The sequence below is a fragment of the Narcine bancroftii genome, chromosome 4 (genome assembly GCF_036971445.1).
Source record: "Narcine bancroftii isolate sNarBan1 chromosome 4, sNarBan1.hap1, whole genome shotgun sequence".
Lineage (NCBI taxonomy): Eukaryota > Metazoa > Chordata > Chondrichthyes > Torpediniformes > Narcinidae > Narcine > Narcine bancroftii.
Window position 1 is genome coordinate 306,699,056 of NC_091472.1, and position 13,821 is coordinate 306,712,876.

General features: G+C 41.1%; 1 protein-coding gene across 7 annotated transcripts in view; it reads left to right on the forward strand.

Moving 5' to 3' along the window:
• The window catches only part of osbpl6 (oxysterol binding protein-like 6), a 135,583-nt gene that overhangs the window by 76,480 nt on the left and 45,282 nt on the right, over positions 1 to 13,821 (forward strand). For all 7 annotated transcript variants that reach the window (XM_069935832.1, XM_069935833.1, XM_069935829.1 and 4 more), the window contains 2 exons: positions 8,396 to 8,564; positions 10,786 to 10,916. In XM_069935832.1, the coding sequence (XP_069791933.1) occupies positions 8,396 to 8,564; positions 10,786 to 10,916 (300 nt within the window). The remainder of the gene's footprint in view (positions 1 to 8,395; positions 8,565 to 10,785; positions 10,917 to 13,821) is intronic.

Below are 13,821 nucleotides of genomic sequence, written 5' to 3' on the forward strand. Positions count from 1 at the left end.
TGGACTTTAAGATCAGCCATGATCTCGTTGAATGGCGGAGCAGGCTCGAAGGTTCGAATGACCTACTCCTGCTCCTATCTTATATGTTTCTATGTTTAATACATCCTCTGTGTCGAAGTACCACAGCAATCTCATTGGTCAGCATCCTTTTCACAGTGACCATGTGTATTATATCTCGGGACAATCAAGCAATGCCATACTGGGAGAACGTCACCATTCAGTAATGGCTCTCTTGCCACACTGCCCCCTGCAGGCTGGGTGCAGCCCCAGGTTGTTGAGGTGAGTATATCCCCCAGTCACCAGCAGCTGTACCATCTCATAAGGAGCCATGGGTAGACCTGGTGGCTGCATATCCATGTCCAGGGAGCATCTACCTTCGTTGTCCATTGGCCGTTCCTGGATACAGTTCCTACTCGCACTCGCTTTGTCCCACTGATAGGTTGGAGCAATGGTGATTAAATTGTCTACTCGGATATTCCTTGCTCTTGCTCACTAGTTGGGGTATCACTCTAAGAGCTGGGATATTGATATTGGCCAATTATATGCAGGGAAATACGAGGATTCAAGATTCAATTTATTGTCATGTAATAAGGGCAATGCAATTTTACATAAAATTAGTTTTCGTCTGCCCTAAGGTAGACAGATTTGCCCTTGGCAGATACTGCCTGAAACATCCCTTACATTCGGAGAAAGAGAATCCACCACGTGTCCAAGGATTTGCCTTCAGGGCTGTTGTAACCCATGCAGCCATAACCGATCCAGTCCAAGTGATCAGCAGCCCAAACTCCAGATCTGAACCTCCGACGCGATCAGAAACCCTTCAGTGCCCTTGCACCCTCTCACATCCCAGTTCCGATACCCGGTGCTCCTTCAGCCAGTCTTCAGCAGTCCTCAGCCCGGTGTGAATCCCTCGACTGCAGTCGCCAGCAGCCCACAGCCTGCACGGGTTCCTCGCCTTGAGTTGCTAGCAGCCCACTCACTGCCTGCGGGTTCTTCAGCCTCTGACCTACTCACTGGTCTGCTGCCATGGTCACCATCCTGTGGGTTGTCTCCTCTGCTTCTCCTTCTTACACTGTTGGGGAGGGGGGGCAGTCTCCCTGTTTACTGGTGCGCTACACCAGTCCTATGCTTCCCCAGAGTCTCCAAACCCTAATGGCAGCTGCTGATCATAGGAGCCGCCATCTTGGGGGCGAATTATAATTTTTAGTTATAAAATATATATTTCTTAGCAAAGTGGAAGGTATTTTGGATCCCCAGCATCGTCATCACAGCTGCCAGCATTCACTGCTTGGCCTTCCTATGAAGCAGGATGATAAACTCGCTCTCTGCAGGTTGGTCGTTGTGTGTTCAGACAGGTTATTTCTGGTTCCCCCAGTAATGCAACCCACAATGTGTTTCTTGGTCTGTGACTACAATATCGGTCCGATTCCCATGTCTTTCCTAATGTGCCCTGGGGCACCTGCTGGCCAAGCCTGAGTTTGATATATCAGCAAGTTGGGCAACTGGCAATCACTGCCTTGACCTTGTCATGGGTTAAGACTATCTCTCAATCCTCTGCCCATCGCCGGGACTCATCCACCCTCAGGTGCCCACAGCTAACAGCTGATAATGGTCTGAGCACTCAGCACAAATCTGGTCTGCTCTAACTTCCACAGCATTATGAATGGTCACCCAGAAGGTGTAGGCATCTACATGGTGTACCTTAATTGTCCACCAGTACTTGTTCTCTCTCTCTCACTCTCTCTCTCTTCCCCCCCCCCCCCCCCCCCCCCGCCACAATGAGTTTTCAGGGGAAGAGACACCAGTGTGGTCACCTGTATATCTCTCAGTTCAGCTCACTGAGGCACCCAATCCACTATGGCCCAAGAGTCATTGTAGATCCCAACGGGCCCAGTGGCTTCTTGGAACGGCAGAGTTACAGACATCTCAGCCAATTGGCTGGACCCTGCTTTCCAAATCTGGGAGAAGATCTTACCTGTGGCAGAATAGAGAAGAGAAGCCTTTCACTATTGTTTGCCACCTCTCCAGTGGCTGGAATCATTAGTGAAGCAGACCTGCTGCTTCTCCTCAGGGGTCAGGTCGTCGAAGGGTCAATCCCACTGTATAGGTGAGGAGTCAATGGTGAGGATCTCGCACTTGGGGCCATCACTTTCAGGTAGGGCTATGACTTGATTGCGCTGGTGGCTCACCCCATCGTGACCTTGCTTGGCTTGGTCTGTGATGTACCATTATCACTTTACGACGGAGGACCATTGGGCACAGCCCCCCTTGTGGGTCGCGCCAGCAGACGACCCACCGCCCCATCATTGGAAATTACGGTCACGTTATGATGGACCCGGTGGCTGTCTGCTGCTCAGTGTCCAGGAATGCCCAGTAGCTGCCATTTGAAGGAGCTGTTTTGGGTCATAGCCTTGGGGAAAGTTTTTGTCCCAAACCCCTACAACATCTGCCACAGGCTCTACTTGGCCACTTTGATAGTAGTGGAAATCTGCAGCTCAAAAGGCACTTCACTCTATTTGGGTGTTAACGGGAGAGCCTGCTCTACTGCCTTCTTCACTGCCTTGAAGGCTGCCTACTGGTCGGGTACGGGACCCAACGAAACACTGCCTTCTTCCAGGAAGCATTGTACAAGGGGCACAGAATCATGGTGATGTGTGAGATGTGTGGTGCCAGTTTCTTATTAACCCTACAAACTGCAGTACCTCCCCCATGGATGTGGGAATTGTAGTGGTGAGGATTTTGTTCCTAGCTTTGTCGGGTATCTCCCCCAGGTCTGCTGGCCATTGTATCTCCAGGAACAGGATTATTTGGCTAGGGCCCTCTGTCTTCTTGGGGTTAGTGAGCCATTTCTGTACCCAGAGGGAAGTGACCATTGCAATTATGTCCTGATCCAGGTACTGGTTCATGTGACCCCAGGTGACCAATTGTAAGCTAGCTTTAGGAGACCAACTGTAGGGTGATATTGGCTATGGACAGGTCTGGTATTTAATGACCTGGGATAGTGACATTTAATGTGTTGTCTGGCAAGTAAGGCATTGCAATATTCAACTATCACTTTCAGGGTTTGTAAAATTTTTTATCTCATAAGTGTTAAGCAGCATGTGGTAAAATGATATCATCGGTTAAATCCAATTTTCAAGTGTGAATTTTGATGCAAACCAAATTTTTTTTTGTTCTTGTTGGTACTCTTTTCCAATTTCTGACAATATAGTTGAGATTTATGTTTGCAATGCCAAGAAATTCCATTGTAAACTCTTGTTCGTCAATATCAGGAAGATTGAATAAATGCTCAAATTCTAAATCTTCTGGTTCCCACATTGGACTTCACATAGAATCCTAAAGCAAAATATTATGTTGCATTACACTGGGAAATCTGTATTCTGAGTTTGTGCCAGATTAAGGCCACTCACTTCAATTAAATGAAGCAGTCATAGAAAAGAGTAACTGAATTAACTTGCACTTTTTTTATTTAATTGTTAACTAAATGTTGTTTAGTGATTTAGTTCAAATATGAAACTTAAAAAAAAACAACAATTCTGAATGTTTCCAAACATCAAGGACATGCAGAAGCATTTGGAATTCATCGACAACTGACAAATTCTTGAGGTGTAGTTTTGCTGCCACTCAATTTTTTTTCCAGGTCCTTTGCGGGTTGAACTTGTCTTGAACCATGCACACCTCACTGTGTAATGGAATTGTATCTTTAAGGCATTGACAATGCTTAGGAAATTATTGTTTTTGTTCAGGATGGCATTTAAACCAGCAAGTTGACAAGAGGGAGTTGGAAATGTCTATATGTTTGGGAGGCGCTGTCGGTGTTAAAACTGAAAACGAGGGTGGACACAGGGTAAAGTTAACAAGTCATTTATTGCTCACACTTTAAGGTGGAGAGAACACAGGCTGCTAGCAGGGACTGCTATCAATCTGGGAGCTGTTCTCTCTCTCTCAATACAGGATTCAATAGGCTTTAAATGAAGTTCAGATATAATAGGGCAGCAGTTAACAAGTTTTAGTGAAACATCATTGTTTTGTAAGAGATTGCTTCATCCAGTTTCAGTTACCCCCCAGATTAGATGAGATCAGCAACCTGCAAAGTTCGTTATCCCAAATAAGGCATTCAGGACGGTGGTTGTTTGCATTCCAGGTAACCCCAAGGCTAAATTCATCAGGTTTCACCTCCCATGTCAGCGAAATATTTCACCGCAGCAAAACTTAAGTATTCCACAATGCACAAGGTAAAAGGCAATACATTCCTACATAGCCAAAGTAAATGGTACACATTTCAATCGTATTTGCCAGTAGTGGCAGGAATGCAAGTTTAGTATGTTTTGTTGAGTGCCAATCAAGTAGGCTGCTTTGGCCTGCATCTTGAAGCTACTTTCAACCAGGGTATTCCCTCTTGCTCCTGACTTGTGCCTTGTTGATGGAGGGGGGGAGGGGAAATATTTACAATGTCAGATGAGGATAAACTTGCCACAGGATACTGTACTAATCCTCTGACTTGCCTTTGTACCCAGAGTATTTATGTGGCTTGCCCATAAAGCATGTGGTCACCGATGACCCCTGGATGTTGATGGTGGGATAATCAGCAATGGTAATGATAAGGTCTGGTGGTGAGACAGTTATTATTGCCTGCTGCTTCTAAGCCGCAGATATTATGTGCTATTTATCAGCTCATGGCTGAATGGTGTTTTGTTGCTTGCAAGCATAGGCTGCTTCATCAAGGTGTTGTGACTGGAATTGAATTTTGTGCAGACAGGAGGAGGAGACTCGCATGCAGCAGAAACACGGCCATAGAATTATTGGATAGAATAGCCCTATAATAGTTTTTTTTCTCTTGTCAGTCCTATAATGGATGACCATCTTTTTTGACCTTTGTTTGATTCAGGTTTTAAAGAATGGTATATATTAGGTATTCAAAAGAATTTTGTTTCTTTTGAACAATTGAAAACTAAATTTAAACTTCCAGATAGACATTTTTGTAGATATTTTCAAGTTAGGCATTTTGTTCAATCCAAGCTTTCTAATCTTCCTCATATTTCTGGGGAAAAAAATTATTGATTTACTTTTCGATTTGCAGTTCTCCCAGCGTGGATTAATATCAATTATTTATAATAATTTATTAGATATAAGAACAGCCTCAATGACTAGGATTAAGAATGACTGGGATTAAGAATGACTGGGAACACAATAATTTTCAGACCAAGATTGGATTTTCACTCTTAACTTGATTAATGAATCCTCATTTTGTTCACGACATTGTTTATTACAATTTAAGGTGGTGCACAGAATACACATGTCCAAAGTCAATTATCTAGTTTTTTAACGGATGTCGATCCACTATGTGATAAGTGAAAAATCTTTGACACTTCATTAATTCATATGTTCTGGGAGTGCCCTAATTTTGGAAAGATATTGTTCAAACTTTATCAATGATTCAAAAGATCAAATTAGAACCATCCATTTCATTGCTTTGTTTGGTTTTTCTTGAGAAGAGAATTATATTCTTGACTTAACCCAATAGAGAATTTTAGCTTTCATCTAGACGAGCAATTCTAATGAAATGGAAAGATAATTCTCCACCTACTCATGACCAGTGGTTACATGATGTTATGTCTTGTTTAAGATTGGAGAAAATTAGAAACAACATTAAAGATGTAAAGTTTCAATTTGATGAGATGTGGGGCCCATTCATAGATTACAATAATCAATGGAAGTGCATCAGTACTTCCCTTATTCCATTTACTGTGGCCAGGTCACTACATTTGGATTTTCAGTCTGTTAAATGCAAAATTGCTAACATTGTACCCCAGCAGAAAGACACAGGGTGTGGGGGACAGTGGCATCTTTATAATATAATCCTGAGCTCAATAGACCAAACAGTGACCTGTAATCAAGTGTGAATAATAATAAATAGGTGAAAAAAGAAGTATAATACAGGTCCTTTCATTCACCTGCTTCTGATGTTCAGTCATTAAATTTTCCAGAACATGTCCCAAGGACAAGAACAAACAGATAGGAGTATTCTTGTCTAGATTTTCAGTTGTAGTTAGCATGCTGCACCTTCCCCCAACCAAAGCAGAATTTCTAGTTGATGTCATCAAGATCCTCATTTTAAAGAATTGCGTCTGTCCTGGAAACCCTCAGCCTTGTCCCCTAAGGTCTGTGTTAATCTTATGGAAACATTGCCTTTCCTTGTCAATATCATTATATGACTGACATCTTTCCTTTCAAGTATATAATGTGACATCGGGCTTTCCTATAATCATGCTTCTTCTCTTGGTACCATTGATGTTCAGGTTACTCTGGACTGGGAACAGTGGCAGATGAATTCCGAGAAATTCACCAAGCATGTTTATTGCTTTAAGTTGCAGAAGTAGTAGAACCATCCCAATGCCTTTAGATCAGTGGTTCTCAACCTTTGTCTTTCCACTCACTTTAAGTATTTCCTATGCAATAGGTGGGTGGTCTGTGATTTGTAAGGAATTGCTTAGGGTGGTTTGTGGGTGGAAAGGAAAAGTTTGAAAACCACTGTTTTAATTGCACCTATTTGCACGGTTTCACTACTCCAAAGGAAATGGGCCAGTGACAATTTCTCTCAAGCGAAATATTTTAGTAACAATTGGGACTCGAGCAGTGATTCTCATCCTTTCCTTCCCACTCACATCCCACCTTAAGCAATGCCTTACTAAATTCAAATGATATGGGTTAATTCATCAACTACCACCTCAAACTTAAGATTTAATGTTAATCTGAAATCTTGGCATTGCCAAGTCAACTTTGTTTATCGTTCATTTCTCCAGAACCACAGAGCTATTTACCTAGATATAAGTTAGGAAAGCAGTTAAAACATTAAGTTACTAATGTTACAAGATCAAACTAGCAACCACAAAGAAGGCATATCATACAGGGGTAAAGATGAACAATTACTTTATTAACAAAAAAATCACCTTCAAACTTTAATTCAAAACCCCCCTTTTATAACAATACCCACTGGTTAATATACAAATTTCTATAACAGTGTAAAGCTAATAAATTCCCCAGCCTAAATATAACATATGTAATCAAAGTCTAAGTTATATTTCCCTCCTGCCCACAGAAAAAAACTTAGACACAAAACACATAAGACTCACAAAACTTTGATTACAATCGAAGTAAAGATCATAAACAAAATTCAGTTTGTTTGGTAAACTGAAGCCAAAAGATCTTTTAGAGGGAGAGAGCACAAAATTTGAAGTGGTTGTGTTGCAGAGAGAAGAACAATGGCTTGGTCCAGATCCTTCTGGCTGCCTTTGGAATGTTCCTCCCTTTTAAAATGCCCAACATTCCAAACTGCCTCCCAGACAATGACTCTGCTTGGGCCTCCTTCCACTCCACAGCCATACCCAGCCATGGTTTGTCTTCCAAGTCCAGAAATCTCTAGATCATCTTTTGCACATTCCCAGTCCTTCTCCCACTCTCTCTCACTCTCAGCAGTCCACCTTCACTTTGACTCTCAAAGGCAAACTGTCACTTTTTAACATAGAACCACACAGCACATAACCCAATACACAACACAGAACTCTGTAACACTAAGATGTATACACTGAAAGTCCACAGTACACTTTTCACATCTGTGCTGGGAGATCAGGAGCCTGATGGCTTAGGGAAAAAAAGCTATTTCCCACTCTGGATGTAAGGGCCAGAATGCTATGGTACCTACTGCCAGATGGCAGAAGGGAGAATTGTGTTGTCCCTCTTTAAGATTATGCCATTTGGATTTATGAATGTTAATCTTCAACCTTGTTTCAGGGAAGAGGTTTTGAAATGTATTTATTTTTTCTCATTTTTTTTATGTTCTATTTTATTACCTTGATTATGCTTTGAAACTTGTACTCGTGTAACATTTTTTTCTGATCTTGTAGCACACTTTGTAATTGTATTCAACTTTTTATTGTTTAAAAAGAAGTCGATAAAGATATTTTAAGAAGAGAAGTGCTATTTCAACCCTCTGAGAGACTCCCAAGTCCTTCATCACCAGCATTGTTTGAGTGGTAATTAGCATTACGCTGGCCTGAGTTCGAATTTGTTGCTTTCTGTTTGTACATTCCCCTCTTGTCTACATGGGTTTCCTCCCACATTCCAAAGACCTATGAGGTTGGTAGGTTAATTGGTCACATGGGCCAGAAGGGTCTCTAAACTAAAAAAAACATTAAAATAAATGGCTCTGAGGCTGATTGTGACGGGTATAAAGCAATGAAAATGTCCAGCCATAATACACAGCCTAATTGTTTTTCTAAACATTGACAATCAAGTATAGATCATAAAATCATGAACGAGTTTTTTGTAATTGTCTCCGTTTTCTGGACGAAATGCTGTTGAATGGATTACAAAGCTAACTTATTTATATTTGCAGCTTCCTTCCAGCGCCACTGTGTCTCCACATCGTCTGCACTCTTCCAATCCCAATCTATCCGCTGACGCTGGAGAATATCCAATACCACCAAGTCCACTTGCAGAGTTCCAAGATTCCTCTGCAGATTTTACTAAACTTCAAGAAGAATTCTGTCTTATCGCGCAGAAAGGTAACTTGAATATATGGGTCTCCTTTATAAGCAAATTTGTGTTTCCTGATGGACAACGACGGCAGGTAAACAGAATTCATTGCGTACATACAGATTAAATAGAATAATTTAACTCTTGAGTGATTACTCTATTTGGTTGCAACATTTTAAACCATATCTTTCTCAGATAATTAAAAAGAAACACAACTGATGTCATGCTTCTTGTGGTGAGAATATTGCAGATGTATGAGGCAGTTCTTTGACTTGAATAAAAAAAAAGTTTGGTCCAGTATAGTTGACGTAAGAACACTGGTAATTAAGCACGTGCCAGCAATGAACTCAACCCCTGTCAATTTTTTTCAATGAAACAATGCAAGATTTCCTGACCTGTATTGATAAATTTTTCTTAGCCTCTCACAGTTTTACAAAATATAAATTAATTTCTTACAAAGTAGAAATTAAATATTTCAAAGGATCCTATGGGTGTGTGTATGCACCTAAATATTACTTGCAATATAGAATCATCTCACAAAAGGAAAGTATGATATTGTTAAATAAAATGAAATGAATCTGTTGTTATATTTTTTAACCAAAAATCAATAAATATCAGAAGTTAAAATCGAGAAAACCACCCTGTGTAGGTTAAAAATAACTTTACTGTTAAAATTCTGCTTTCCCAGAAAATGTAACCTATTTGAGCGAAAAAAAAACCAAGTTGATATATCAGTAATTGACCTGAATGAAGAATATTAAATTTTTATTGATTCTGAATTGAAATAAATCTGGTAAGAAATAAAACAGGCTATTTAGTTTAAGTTTTATTTGATTCATTTCTTTGCAGTGAACTATGTCTTTATGTTTGGCTGACCGTTATTGATTTCGAATGATAATTTTATGAAGTAACTTACAATGCACAGCTTCAACTTTTAAAGATCTATTCAGTCTGGAACTGGCACTTTTGCATTCAAACACTATTGAATAGCTTCCCCCTCCCAAGGACACAGAAGATAGTAAACGTAGCTACGTCAGTTACAGGCTCTGACTTCCCGACTTCGCTGACATCTACGTGAGTTTGTGTGTATGGTCGCTTTTCAACACCTCCCCCCCCCTTCCAAAATCTGGTGTTCTATTCTTCAGCAAATGTACCGTAAGGATGGAGGACTCTTTAGTTTTCCAGTATTCCATTATATACACATAAGCATGGTGGGAGGTCCATCACCTCCATAGATGGTCAAAGAGCTCCCTGAACATGACTTTAAAATTTCCAGTGTTATCTGAAATTAACAAATCTCAAAACAGACACTTCCTAGGCAGCAAGCATTATCCCATCAGTATTAGGTATGCAATGATGGACCATAATGTGGGCCAATCACGTAGATGTGTCCCCCTCCTCAAGGTATTTTCAGCTTTGTTTCCCCTCATCCCTGTAAATCACATAATTCTGGAGAGAAACAGGACTGCTGGAAAGTGATCAGCCAGGCTATTGTTATCTGGCAACACGCATTCCAGAGCCTCTCGCTGTCCTTGCCCTGGGCCAGTGGAATTTCAGCTTGGTTATTGTTGCCAGGCAACACACATCCTGGGCCTCCCTCTGCTGTTCTGAAGTACTTACAACCATCACAGCATTCTTTCACAAAGCAACGAGGCACACGTCGTCATCAACAAAAAACGAATCAATCTACATCTGTCGACACTAGGCCGACCCTTACTTCCACAGGTGCTGTCACAAGAAGGCAGCCAACATCATAAAGAACTCCCATCATCCTGGTCACGCCCCCTCTGCACTGCTACCTCTAGGTTCAAGAACAATTGATCTCCAAAAGCTATCCAACTCTTGTACCTCTCCAAGGCACACGAATCATAGACAACTCCAACAGTGCAAAAGGGCTGCCTCCACTATTGCAAGCCACCGAATTACTGTGAATATGTATCTGTCTTATTTATTGGCTTTTTAAAAATCGAATTCAATTTGTTTAATAGTTTTTCTTCACAAGTATTGTTTTACTGCAGCAAGTAAGAAATTCAGTGCGTATGTTCATTGTACAATGTGCATGACAGTAAAGTCATCATTATCAGTTTGTATTCTTCACTTGCTTGGACAGATTTGAGATGGCAGCGATAGTTCCATGAAAATTTATACTCGTATTTTAAGTGATCTTGTGTAAATAAACCACTAGGACAATAAAATAGAATATTTCGATCATTTTTACTCTCTGCAGTATTTTTCTCTTGTTTTTCACAGTGCAATGTCTTTTAAAGTCTGCCTTCAACACAGTAGCAATTGAAAAGGAGAAGCTGAAGCAAATGCTTTTGGAGCAAGAGCACTCTGGCCACAACTCTCAGTTCTTCTCTCTTCGGAGAACTCTTTCCCAGGTACAGTGTAAGGAGCAGATTGTAGAGCTAAGAAGGTGATTGTTTGTGGTGGACGTTGATTTTTGCTTATTCTGCTCTAAATGTAATAAATTGCGTTAGATGCAGATAGAATCAGCATGTAATTAAATTCTATGGATATTATAAATTTTGATTTCTGCATTTTGTTTTAAAATTGCACATCAGGTGTGGTGCATGACCTAATGACACTCTGTTTCAGGTTTGTTTAATAAACAGTGGGGTTATTCTTGGTATTGGGAGCAAGATTTTGTATTGTGTTTGTTGAGGCTTCACAGTATGAAGCAATAATTGGCATTCTGAAAGTGTCACCATCTGATCTGATGATGGGTGCACCATCTCTCTCTCTCTCTCTCTCTCTCTCTCTCTCTCTCTAGCTCTACTTCCTGTTGTTCTTATTGGAAGATGAGTGATGGGTTCCTCTGTCTTATCTATCTGCAGTTCTTTTTGCTGGGCAGTATTTTACAGGAGTCAGCATGCTGTTGTCATTCTGGACATACCAGCTGGTGATGAATGAAGCGTTCGAGATCTATTTCAACTCTGAATCGTATCCTGAGTATTTTGGTAGTTGCTTAATGCTGCACGTGGTGCTTCTGCTATTCTTGTTCGTGTATTCCATCGAAGAGTTATGACCCGGTTTGGAAGGACGTTTCCTTTGTATTTCCTGTACCAAAATGATGTAGCCTCCTTGGATTTGAGGGCTTCATGGTAGCATCTGGCTTTCCTGGTACACGCCTACCTGGATCTAATTTTGAGATTGTTAATGATTGGTGCTAATTATCAAACATGCCTTCCATTTTTAATAACCATTCTCATGGTGTAGAGCAGTTTGTTTGTGGCTTTTTGTTTAACATTTTTATGCTGTCTCCTAGCAACATCTTTGAGCCATGGTTAAAGCCGGTTTCTCAGTTTGTTAGGGAGATAAGAGTTTTAGTTGATTTCTTTTGTTCTGCAAAATGGGGATCCAGAGAAGTGTTCCGACATTTCCTGTTGACCATCTGAGAATGTTTTAATGGCTCATAACAACGTTAAGCAACTTATAATAATGTTAGAACGTTGTTGTTGTTTATGACTCATTCAAACAAATTTATACTAAAGTCAAGTTGAGCTTTCTAATATTTATTAAACATTGCTAACATTATTATAAATAAACATTAGAAAGCTCAACTTGACTTTAGTATAAATTTGTTTGAATGAGTCATAAACAACAACAACGTTCTTTTATCCTCCAAGTGACAATAAAGGAAAGTAGTCACTACATGATGTGTATTTTTTAACTTTTGGAATGCTGTGTGTGCACCAGCCAGGGAGAGAGCCATATGTTCACTTTCTATTTTTTTTCCCCATCATTATGGAAATATATTATTGTTAGCACTGATGAATAATCTGCCTAATTTGAAAATATGCTGGCAATAGGTTTCTAGAAATGGCTACTTGGGTACTGGATAGTTCCTTGAAGTGAACAAGTTGGTGGGATAATCCATCACAGAAACTGGTAATCTATCATCAGTAAACAAACCTCTGTGGAAGTCTATGGATGTTTGCCATCTCTTGACATGACCACCTAAGCCTATGGATATGCTATCTCCCGAAGAGGTCGAGGAGATTGAACCTCTAATGTAAATGCTGTGACATGACTAAGGCCTCTTTCATGCTTATCTGTCGCCATGTACATCTAGGCCTTGATTACACTGGTCCCTCCATACATTTCCATCTCTGCCATGTCTGATGATGGTCCATCTCTTCTTTGAAACGTGTCTACCAAGCCTTCTATTCTGATCCAAAGAGGATAGATAATACACCAGCTGTTTCAGATGGAACAGTGGCAAGTTTAAATAGCTCTATAAACTGCTGGCAGATTTCTTTTCCCTTGGCCTGGAAAATCCATACTGCATTTCATATATGGCTCAAAGTTTAGAAACAAAATCTAATTTTCTGTTTACTAAGCACACTAATCATTCCTCGGCCATCGTCAGTGTATTGCTAACCTGCAGCCAAGTTCTTCTCTAAGTAAAAATCAGAACACTGTACGTGCTGGATATCTGGAACAAAAACCGAGAATGCTGGAAGTACTCTGCAGGTCAGGCTGCATCTGTGGAAAGAGATTCATAGTTTCAGCTCAAGGACTCTTTAACCAAACTAAGGAAGAAAAATTAAATCTGATGGTAGCTGCTCTAGTGTTGGGTTTTGAGACCGTTTTACAAATTAAAACTTATAATCCATACACTACCATCAACTCGGCCCTCACCCGCATATCCTCCATTACCCACACATCTGCCCTGGCTCCCTCCGTCTTCACACGCAACAAGGACAGGATTCCTCTTGTCCTCACCGACCACCCCACCAGCGTCCGCATTCAACACATCACGCTATGCCATTTCTTCCATCTACTATGTGATTCCACCACCACATACATCTTCCCCTCCACCTTCCACAAGGACTGCTCCATCCGTGACTCCCCCGCCCAGTCCTCTCTTCCCACCAATTGCTCTCTCAGCACCTACGCACGTGACCACAGGAAGTGCCTCACTTCCGTCCACACCTCCTCCCTCACCACCATTTGGGGCCCAAAGCAGTCCTTCAAGGGAAGCAACATTTCGCTTGTGGAGCTGCAGGGGTCATCTACATCCAGTACTCCCATTGTGGTCTCCTCTACATCAGAGAGATTGAACGCAGACTGGGAGATCGCTTCGTTGAGAACCTTGGCTCTGTCTGCTCCAATTCCCTGCCTTATTCCCATGTCAACTTGTCCATGGCCTCGTGCACTGCCAGAATGAAACCACCTATAAATTGGAGGAACAAAACTTCATCTTCCATCCGGATGGCATTAACATCGGCCTCTGATTTCTGTTAGCTACATCCTATTTCTCCTTTTCTCTAGCATGCCCAC